Source organism: Myotis brandtii, unplaced genomic scaffold (assembly GCF_000412655.1).
Source record: "Myotis brandtii unplaced genomic scaffold, ASM41265v1 scaffold680, whole genome shotgun sequence".
Lineage (NCBI taxonomy): Eukaryota > Metazoa > Chordata > Mammalia > Chiroptera > Vespertilionidae > Myotis > Myotis brandtii.
In genome coordinates this window covers 268,729-279,406 of record NW_005370658.1, presented here as the reverse complement: position 1 = coordinate 279,406, position 10,678 = coordinate 268,729, and the positions used below count along the sequence as shown (strand labels likewise).

At 49.9% G+C, this 10,678-nt stretch overlaps 2 protein-coding genes across 2 annotated transcripts; one reads left to right on the top strand and one right to left on the bottom strand.

Moving 5' to 3' along the window:
* The first annotated feature begins 2,156 nt into the window (after positions 1-2,156).
* On the top strand, positions 2,157-5,306 carry SYCE2 (synaptonemal complex central element protein 2). The gene is made up of 2 exons (XM_014529441.1): positions 2,157-3,132; positions 4,447-5,306. Exons 1-2 carry the CDS (start codon positions 2,854-2,856, stop codon positions 4,648-4,650), a joined length of 483 nt encoding a protein of 160 aa, XP_014384927.1. The 5' UTR covers positions 2,157-2,853; the 3' UTR covers positions 4,651-5,306.
* On the bottom strand, positions 5,055-10,673 carry GCDH (glutaryl-CoA dehydrogenase; the record flags this gene model as incomplete). Its single annotated transcript, XM_014529426.1, has 11 exons — positions 5,055-5,624; positions 6,890-7,050; positions 7,368-7,493; positions 7,759-7,862; positions 8,341-8,557; positions 8,640-8,769; positions 9,411-9,581; positions 9,853-9,915; positions 10,062-10,205; positions 10,498-10,533; positions 10,622-10,673. Coding segments are annotated over 11 exons (1,278 nt in total), but the record flags the coding sequence as incomplete, so codon positions are not given.
* Between the last annotated feature and the right edge of the window lie 5 nt (positions 10,674-10,678).

Below are 10,678 nucleotides of genomic sequence, written 5' to 3'. Positions count from 1 at the left end.
AATGACCCTTTCACAGGGGTTGCCTAAACCATCGGAAAACACATATATAATTACATATTGTTTTTGTGATTAATCACTATGCTTTAATTATGTTCAATTTGTAACAATGAAATTGGGGGTCACCACAACATGAGGAACTGTATTAAAGGGTTGCGGCATTAGGAAGGTTGAGAACCACTGCTTTAGATGGTCTGTTGCTTTCTAGCTGATGTAAATGTTTGCTATAGAAATATCAGCATTCCCATCTTAAAATGCATTGGACACAGTGTCTTGTCTTGGAGGCTGTTGAACTTGCATGCTTTGTGAGAAGCCAAAGGAGGGAGGAATAGGTCTGACAGAAGGTGTCCTTCATTCATTCAGCAAACAGTGGAGGATTTACTATGTGCTGGATGCTAGGAATGCAAAGATAAATGGGACCCATCTCTCTGGGGAGATAGGGCTGTGAGTAGTGACAAGCTAACGTAGTGATAGGTACGGGGGTCCTGGACAGCTTCTGAAAGGAGGCAGTGGTCTGGCTAGGTCTCATGGGTTGAGTCAGAGAGCAGGCGCAAAGACACAGAGGCAAGAAGCAATCTGGCAAGGAATGCACGAGGACCAGGACACAGTTAGATCCGTGGGCCTCGATTTTACTGTACTTCTCTTCTCAGCCAAAAGGAAGAGCTCAGGCTGTCAGGAAAAAGCCAAGAGAAATAGTTTTATGAAGAAAGCATCAGAAAATCAAGATGTTGCCCTAGCTGGTTTGGCTCAATGGATAGAGCATCGGCCTGTGGACTGAAGGGTCCTGGGTTCGATTCTGGTCAAGGGCACATGCCCTGGGTGCAGGCTCAATCCCCAGTAGGGGGCGTGCAAGAGGCAGCCAATCAATTATTCTCTCTCATCATTGATGTTTCTATCTCTCTCTACCTCCCCCTTCCTCTCTGAAATCAAAAATATATATATTTTTAAAAAATCAAGATGTATTTTTCCAAGTAAGCAGTGACTGGCTTCCAGTCAGGGCAGACTTTATAGTTGTGTATGAACTGGCATGTTCAGGAATCCCTGTGGTGGCTGGCACCTCCAAGTCTCAGAATTGGGAGGACCTCAAAGGATAAAAGAGAAACTGAGGACCCAGGAGGAAGCAGGACATGGGCTGTGAGTTGAGCCAGCTGGGTGCCACACCCAGCTCTGCCACAGACTAGCTGTTAATCCTGAGAAAGTAACCAGGTTGAGCCTGTGTCCTCAGTTATGAGGTGAAGATAATGAGCAGACAGACCCCAAAGCAGTGATAAGGTGCTTGGCAGATAGAAAGTGCTGGCAGATAAAGCAGAGAAAAAGCAAAATAAATAAGTAAGTAAGAAAGTAAGTAAATAAATAAAGCTTGCCTTATACATTTCACCTTTCTTAAAAAAGATTTTAAAATGATTTTTAGAGAGGAAGGGGAAGGAGACAAAAAGAGATACATCAATGTGAGAATGAAACATAGATCTGCTGCCTCTTGGCTGCCTTCTACACACCCCCTACCAGAGATGGAGCCTGCAAACCAGGTGTGAGCCCTGACAGGGAAACGGAACCAGAAACCTTTCAGTGCATGGAACGACCCCCAACCAACTGAGCCACACTGACCAGGGCTTAAACACTTTATCTTAATTTAAAACATTAATAAGTCTGCTGACTAGATTGCAACTTTTTTCCCCATACACCTCATTAATAATGTATTACCTACAATTTCCAATTTTGTTTTTAAAGAAGAGTGGCCCAGCCAGTTTGGCTCAGTGGTTGAGCGTTGACCTATGAACCAGGAGGTCAAGGTTTGAATCCCTGTCAGGGCACAGGCCTGGGTTGCAGGCTCCATCCCCAGTGGGTGGTGTGCAGGAGGTGGCTAATCAATGGTTCTCTCTCATCACTGATGTTTCTGTCTCTCCCTCTCCTTTCCTTTCTGAAATCAATAAAAATATATTTTTAAAAGAAGAATGAAAACTTACAAGCCATGACAAAGTGATCTGTATACAGAGTCCTTCTAGATTTAAAACATTATTTATTTTAAATATATTTTTATAGCTTTCAGAGAGGAAGGGATAGGTAGAGAGGGATAGAAATATCAATGAGAATCATTGATCCACTGCCTCTTGCACGCTCCATACGAGGAATCGGGCCCACAACCCAGGCAAATGCCCTGATCAGGATTTGAACCTTGACCTCCTGGTTCATAGGTCAACCACTGAGCCACATTGGCCAGATCCTTCTAGATTTTTATGATCTTTGTTCCAATCTATAGTTGTCTCCCCATACCTGATTTAATATTTTTTAAAAATTAGACTCACTTTTATTCATTCAATTTAGCTTTATTAGACAGCCGTCACTTTTTTACCATTTTACTAATATGACATTTAATTGAATTAGATTACTATAGTTATGTGTACAGTGTACAAACATAACTAACTTTTTTTGTGCATTTAAAAAAATCTTTTAACATAATTCTTGACTGGCTGCCTCATCTAGTGGGAGCAGAGTCCTGCAGGTACACTAAACCCCAGATGGACTGCAGGCTGCAGACATCACCCAAAAGATTTAGAAAGGAATACAGCAGGTTGGTGACAGGAAGATCCATCTAAGAAAGCATCTATACTATTTATAAATAGAATTATTGATGCTCATTTCAGAACAGCAAGTTGATGTTATAAAATTACTATGTGTTTCAGGGGCAGGCAGATTTTCTCGTTCTGGAAATTTGGGCAGGCTTTTTGTGTGCCTTCGGGTCTGTTTTCTTAGTTATAAAATAGGGATGTCATCTCTGCCTCTCAGGGCAGAAGTGGTGCATAAAATAACCAAGCGCGTCACCCACGGGAGATACACAACACTATTTCTTCTCCCACCATGGAGCTAATTCATGTCAGCCACTCTGGGGAGAATTTGGGGCTGACCTCGGTTTCCTATACTTTCAGAAGTCAGGTTTCTAGCCCTTCTATCGCCACCTCCAGTGCCAATCGCCAGCTGATGATGCTGGAAGGGAAGTCGGGACCCTATTTTTCATCTCTGGACTCTAGCATTGAGATCCTGAAGAAGAGGGCCCAGGAGCTGATCGAAAACATCAATGAGAGCAGGCAGAAGGACCATGCACTCATGACCAACTTCAGGGACAGCCTCAAGATCAAGGTGACAAGATTTCCCCACACACACACTGCAAAACCCCAGTGGGTGGGGCAGGGAAAGTCCTTATGTAAAAGATGAAGGGTAGGAGAATGAACCACTGCGGAGTATGTTATGGTCCCAGCATGGTGCCAGGCAATTTGCATTTGGTACCTCATTTTACCTTCCAACAGCTCTGCAAAGAATGTGCCCATTTTATAGATGGGAAAAGTAAGGTTTAGAAATAATTTTTCAGAATGAGAGACCGAGGTCTAGCTGCACCCACAGCCCAGCCACCTTATTACACACCAGGACTAATGGCTACTGGGAGTAGAGGATTGAGGCATAGTCTGTGTTAACACAACCATTTTTCCTCCGGAAGTCAAATGGCTTTGGTGGCAGAGTAGAGATCCCTCAACATGACCAGGGCTTATGTCTAACAAAGCCTGTTATGTTCAGGTACAGTGTTAATGATTATCCCTGATGCTTCTTCAGAATGCACACGGGATCTCAGGAGTAGGACATCTCTTGACAACAGGCTGACTTTTCCCCACCTTTTTTGCCCCCTCCCATCTCTACCAGTACACATAGCAAATTAAATAGAGCATAACATAGCAGAAAAAAATATAAAAACATTCCTATGATCCCACCACCCAGAGGCTACTTTGTTGCATATTTTCTTCTAGTCTCTGTTATGTACTTTCTTTTTAACCTGGTGGAGCCTATACGGTATACATCATTTTTCAATCTTGCTTTAAAATTTTTTTCTTAATATAGGCAATTTTCACTCCTACTCACTGGAGTTGTTTTTTACCATTTTTAAAAACTATGTTTTTATTGATTTTAGAGATAAAGGGAGAGGGATAAATAGAAACATTGGCCCTAGCTGGTGTTACTCAGTGGCTAGAGTGTCAGCCTGCGGGACTGAAGGGTCCCAGGTTCAATTCCAGTCAAGGGCATATACCCACGCTGCGGGCTCGATCCCCAGTAGGGGGCGTGCAGGAGACAGCTGATCGGTAATTCTCTCTCATCATTGATGTTTCTATCTCTTCCTCTCTGAAGTCAATACACATATAATTTTTAAAAAGAAACACTGATGAAAGAGAAACATCATTGATTGAGCCCGCAACTAGGGCATGTGCCCTGACTGGAATTGAACCGGTGACCTCTTGGTTCATAGATAGATGCTCAACCACAGAGCCATACAGGCCGGCCTTTTTTTTTTTTTTTTTTAACAATTTTTAATGATAAACTGCAGAAATCTTAGGGAGCCACTTAAAACACATGTCTTATGATGCCTCTGGTTTGATTTTTTCAAAAACATGTCATATTGTTTAAAAGGTTTCAGATCTGACAGAGAAGCTAGAGGAGAGGATGTATCAACTTTATAATCACCACAACAAGATCATTCAGGAAAAGCTCCAAGAGTTCACCCAGAAAATGGCAAAGATCAGCCATTTGGAAACAGAGCTCAAACAAGTGTGCCACACTGTGGAGACCGTGTACAAAGACTTCCAAGACCTGTGTGTCCAGCCAGAGGTATGACTACACCCATACAGGAGGCTCTGCCTGAGGAGAGTTGTAGGGGCTGAGATGAAAGTAAATGTAACAGAACCGGGAGCTCCTGCCATCTCGCTTGTGGCGCCATACTCTCCTGTAAACATGGGGTGTTGGAGCTGAGAAGCCAGCCCACTGTTATTTCCCACTCCTGTGTGGCCAGTCTGTGGTGATAGAAAGGACAAAGTCCCCTCCACCCACAGCCCTGAGCAGTGCCTAACCAGGTTTACTTATTACAGCAGAGGCAAAGATGCAGACAAGGGCCAGGTCACTGTGGGGGCACAAGAAATTCCCACATGAGTACCTCCCAGCCCCCACTCATGTTCATTTCCCTGTGACTGAAAGGACTACTCACGTAGCGGTTACAAGTAAATGTGGCCCAACACTGAGGATCAGACATGCAGCTTTTTATAGTATTACAGATGTCCCCAATTTTCACCCCATTGCCCCCCTCCCAGACTCTTTATTATTCTCTCCCCCACATTCTGCCCCAACGTCAGCATAAGGCACTTATCCCCCAGATGGGAAGGTCAGAGGGTACACAGGGAACTCAGAGGGAGGGTGGTTGCTCCGTCAGACACCAGATCAGGTCTCATAGAGGTTGCTTCTGTGTCACTCTCTTTCTTTTCCCTGCTTCCTGTCAAGAGAAGCTTCTGTTCCAAGCTAAGTGGGGTCCACTGGATTGAGAAACTTGGTACAGAGTCCGTCTTCTTTATAAGGAGCACATATGAGTGACTTCAAAAGGGAAATTTTGTAATTTAAAAATCAGTGTCTCTCACCTCCCAACATAAAAATTGGCTCCATCTGCCACCTCCCTGAGTAAGCGCAGAGCACAGCCGCTCCCTGGGAAGGGGTTCGGTACCATCCAGGCTCCTGGGTGAAGTGTATTCACTTGCCGGCTGTGAATGCCTGGATCCCTGTGATTGCCCTTCCGAGGATCAAAGCGTGAATGTCATGAGTACCTGGACAAGATAAATACAAAGTTAGTTTGGTGTCTTAACAGCTTACCACTTCCCTTTAAAGTCAATCTTCATTTCCCCTCCCCAGGCTACTACTTTGGAAGAAGAACAAGCCCATAAAGATGGCGAATGCTGACAGCTTCTGAGAGAGTTACCTCTTAGTGACAGCCACCAAGAGAAGGCTCAGAGGCCACCATTCTGGCCACACTGAGAAAATTGTTTTTCACAGTTCTATAATGCATCTTAGAAAAAACAAAACAAAAAGCTTGTGCCAGACCCAAAGGCAGGGAGTCCAGCCACCATCATGGGCCCAGATTTGGTGTCCCCAACATGTGGCAAATTTACCCCACCCCAGCCCTGCACAGTTCATTAAACATTTGATTTTCAACCCAGCCATGCTTCCTTCCCATGGAGGTGGAGAGTTCTGATGGGTTCTGGACGCACATCAGGCCCTTTCTCATCCACAGGAGGGATGCGAAAGCAAACATCACTTAATGGTTTGCCCAGCTGAGCTAGTCTGTCCTGAGGCTGCCACCTGCCCTTGAGTTTGGGTAACACTTTACATGCCTCAGTGCTCTCATTTGCTCTTCAGCTTCCAGGGTCAGAAGGCAAAGATTACTGTCTCCCTTATATGGAGCAAAATGATTGTTTACTTTCTAAAGTGCACACCTGACCCTTCCCTTCCCTTTCCTAAAATCATCTGAAGACCCTTTCTTCTTACCCTAAGGGTCATTCCCACCTGTAGGATCCCCCCACCCCTCCCTCTTTTAGTCTGTGGAATGTCCCATCCAGAATAGCACACAGAAGCTATTTCACCGTCTCTGCCTAGGAAGCTCCTACACCTCCAAGGACTCAGTCCCACTTTTTCCACATCTGTTTTCCCATGAGGCATGGGTTCCAGACCCCATTTGCATCACATCCAGTTGCCAGCTGCAAACACCACAGTGCAAATGGTTCTCTTTCTCTTAACATAACATGGAGTGGCCTGTGTGTATTCTCCTTTGTATCACCAGCTCACTGGGCATCATGCCCCACTCTGGGGCTGCGTGAGAAAGCCATCAGCACTCCTGGGAACACCTCCAAGCAACATGAAAGAAAGGTCAGAGAGCACCTCACATTCCAGGTCCCAGTGTGAGCCACTCAGATGAGGAATATAGGGTGGGAGCTGCCTCATGTCATGCTGCCAGTGGTGACAGCTGTCCCTGCCCCTCTTCCCCAGATAGTGAGGCCACTGCAACCATCCCATTCCCTGAAGGATCCAGCCCCACCTTCATAGGTGTTCACGGCCTCCAGGTTCATGGCATGCCGGATCACATGATACTCATCAGAAATCCCATTTCCCCCCAGCATGTCTCGGGCCTGGCGGGCGATGTCCAGAGCCTTCCCACAGTTATTCCTCTTCAGCAGGGAGACCATTTCCGGAGTGGCCCTGGAAGCAACACAGACATGTAACAAGTGTTGATTACAAAGAGCTGATCCTGCTCCAGGCACCCCTACACCCTAGACAAACCAGCCAGGGGGAGGATTCCCCATGTTACAGTCAAAGCAGCAGGCACCAGGCTCCCCATGAGGGACAAGAAGGGTGGGCCCTGGCCCATCAAGGCCAAGAGAAAAGGGATCAGGACCCCAAGGGCCACAAGGTAGGAAGGACTTTTCTTCTCAGGGCCAGCAACCACCATGCCCAGGAGAAGTACAGGGTCCTGTGGCAGCTGTCCCACTCTGCCTCCCACTACAAATGGTCCCTACTTGTCTTGATCCTTCAAGCGGCCAAGCTGCAGGCAGGCATGAAGGCCCAGTGTGATCTCGGTGAGCATGTCCGCCAGCTTCTTCTGAATCAGCTGGTTCCTGGCCAGTGGGACGCCAAACTGTATCCTAGGCAGGCAAGGTCAGGGTAAGTTAAAGAGGGGGCCCACTCTCCAGTCCTCTCCCAGGGCTCCACTGGCCCAGGTAGCCTTTCCAGGCTGCCTCAGTCCCTGCCGAACTCGTGCTGGCCGTCGTTGACTCAACCCATCACTGCTCAGCGGGCCTTCCCCGGCTATTTCACACAGCAGGGAGCCTAGGTCTGGTGGGCTGGGCTGGGGAGTCACCAGTGGGGTACAGGATGGAACCTGAAGCTCTCAGGTCAGCCCCCACTCACCTGTCCAGGGTGTACTGCCGGGCTGTGTGCAAACAGAACTCAGCAGCTCCAAGTGCACCCCAGGCAATGCCATACCGGGCGTTGTTTAGGCAGCCGAAGGGACCCTATAGGATTGAGAGGGGACCTTATCTCCATCAGGAAAGAGCTGAGAGGGTGTGTGCAGAACCAGCTCTGAAGAGGGGGACACTCCCTCCTCAGACACCCAAACACATAGTCAGTGTAAATGGGGGGATTTAGGTAGGCCACTTAAATCACACGCAGCCCTGGCACCAAAGCTCATGCATGGCAGATCTTGCTCAGTGCCTACTCATTCTTGATTTTCACACAGTTCTACCCAGCCCAGGATCTGGATTGACTGCTCAGATATAGGAGCTGACATAGGAGACAGGAAGATGTGCATGTGTCAAAGGATTAAGCTGATTCTGGCCCAATATGTCCTGGGCAGAGCCAGTATGAGCAAGATAATCACCAGAAAGGGATGTGCACAGGGACCATGTCTGTCTGGTCCCCAGCACAGGGCCTGCCCAAGAAAGGTGAATCAACATGTGACCCAACACCAGTTCCCAAGGTGGCTCTGCTCACCGCCAACCCGGAGGCATTGGGCAGCACGTTCTCCTCTGGTACCTCCACACCGTCCATGATAATCATACCCGTGGCTGAGGCCCGCAGGGAGAACTTGCCCTGGATCTTGGGGGCCGAGAGGCCCTGCATCCCCTTCTCCAGCAGGAAGCCCCGAATGCAATTATCTTCACACCGAGCCCACACTACAAACAGGTCGGCCACAGGCGAGTTGGTGATCCTGGGGGGTGGGACAGACAGTGAGGATCTGGCTGCCACCCCTCTGCCTCTGCCTACCCACCTGAGGTACCCAGGCCCCTCACCATGTCTTGGCCCCATTGAGGGTGTAGCTCCTGCTGGACGGGTTGTGGCGGGCTCTGGTCTCCATGCTGCCAGGGTCACTCCCGTGGTTGGGTTCTGTGAGCCCGAAGCAGCCCAAGAGCTCCCCTTTGGCTGTAGGTATGAGACAGGGTGTCCCTCATTTACACCCTCAACTGAAAAGGGTCACCCTCTCCACTGAGCCAGGCTAAGGCAGATCTGGCCCTGCCTTCACAGCACTTCAGGTGGTGAAGGAACAGGTCTCCCCCTCCCCTGCCATAGTCACATGCCATGATGGGGGACCCACAGGAGTCACCTAAATCTCTTGAAGGGGCATGAAAGCTAAACAGGAGAAGGTGTGGAGAAAGCAGTCCTGGATGTGGGGAAAAGGATGTGCAAAGGCCCAGTGGTACATTTAGAGTTCCAAGTAACTGAGTCTGACTAGGGCAACCCATCAAGAGAGTGACCACAGATGAGGCCTCTTGGACCCAGTCAGGAAGTTAAGACTTTAAACTTTGGGCTGGGATGGGGGAAACAAAGCAAATCAAGAGGGAGACTGGGAGATGATGGTTGTGAGCAGGGGCCCGAGTCAAGAGAGACCTAGGAGGAGATGGCCAGGATTTATAGGATGAAGCCCAGGCTCTGGCAGAGGGTCCAGGTGGCCGTTGGTGCTATCCTTCAAGTGGGAAGAGAAGGTAGGCTCAGGGGACAGCCCCATCCCTGAGTTCCAGACCACGGGGACTGTCTTCCACCGAGCTCCACAGGAAGCCACTCACCGAGCCGGGGCAGGTACTTCTGCTGCTGCTCTTTGCTGCCATATGCGTAGATGGGGTGCATGACGAGGGAGGACTGGACACTCATTGCTGACCTGTAGCCACTATCCACCCGCTCCAGTTCCCGGGCCAGGAGCCCATAAGCCACAGATGAGGCTCCAGCACAGCCATACCCTGGTGGGGGAGTGGGGAGAGGAGACAGGGCAATGGGGGCAAAGCCTGCCAGCTGGGACCAGTGACTCCTGAGGCCTAAGAGACAGATACATAGGGGCACCCAAGCAGGGAGCGCTAAGCTGGCCCTCGCTTGAGGGTTTACTCATTTCAGCCCTACAGCGGGACTGAGGGACAACAGCCTCACTTTGCAGACTGGGAAACAGGCTCCGGGAAGTAAGGGGCTTTCCAGCACACAGGTGGGGCTGCCGAGTGTGGAGAGACTTATCCCTACCTTTGATGGTGGGGCCCAGCACACCAAGCTCCCCCATCTCCGAGATGATCTCCCGGTGAAAAACTGCAAATGGACAGATGACCAAGGTCAGGCCTACCTCTGGCCCACTGGAGACCCCACCCCAGGGACAGAGGTGCCCAGAAGCCCAGCTAGAGTAGGCAGAGGTGCTGTGTATGGTGGACAGGGTGCCCACTAGCCCGCCTGGGCACCTTCGTTGCGATTGGCCAGCAGAATGCGAGGCATCAGGCGCTCCTGGCAGTAGGTGCGAAAAGTGTCCCTGATGAGGATCTCGTCAGCTGTCAGCTGCTCCTCCAGCACCAGCGGGTCCCTCCAGTCAAACTCAGGGCGCAAGGCTGGGACAGGGAGCAGGGGCTCGACTCAGCCCAGCCCACATCTCCCTCAGCCCACCGCGCGCGCCTCTCCCAGAATCCTCCACCCCATCTGGACCGAGGTCGGATGTGGGCTGCAAACAGGACTGGCACGGGGGCCTTTCCCCCGGAAACTCACTGTTGACTCAGTGCCTCCGCCCCTAGCCACGGCCCTGCCTCCCTGCCCGGGCAGCCCTCGGACTCTGGGACAGAGCCCACCGGGCAGACAGACAGCAGGACAAGGGCCTTAGACGCACGCGCGACGAGGGGTCCTTACATTTGTCCGGTCGGTTCTGAGTCTTCCCGCCCTTCTCTGAAAACACAGGACGAGAAATCACCCCGGAAAACTCTTGGAGTCTCCAGTTCCACCCTCCCCACTCCACCCCCGACCCGGCACTGACCGGTCAGCGCCGCGGCCGAGCCCCATCCGCGCAGCAAGCGCAGGACGGGTCCACGGC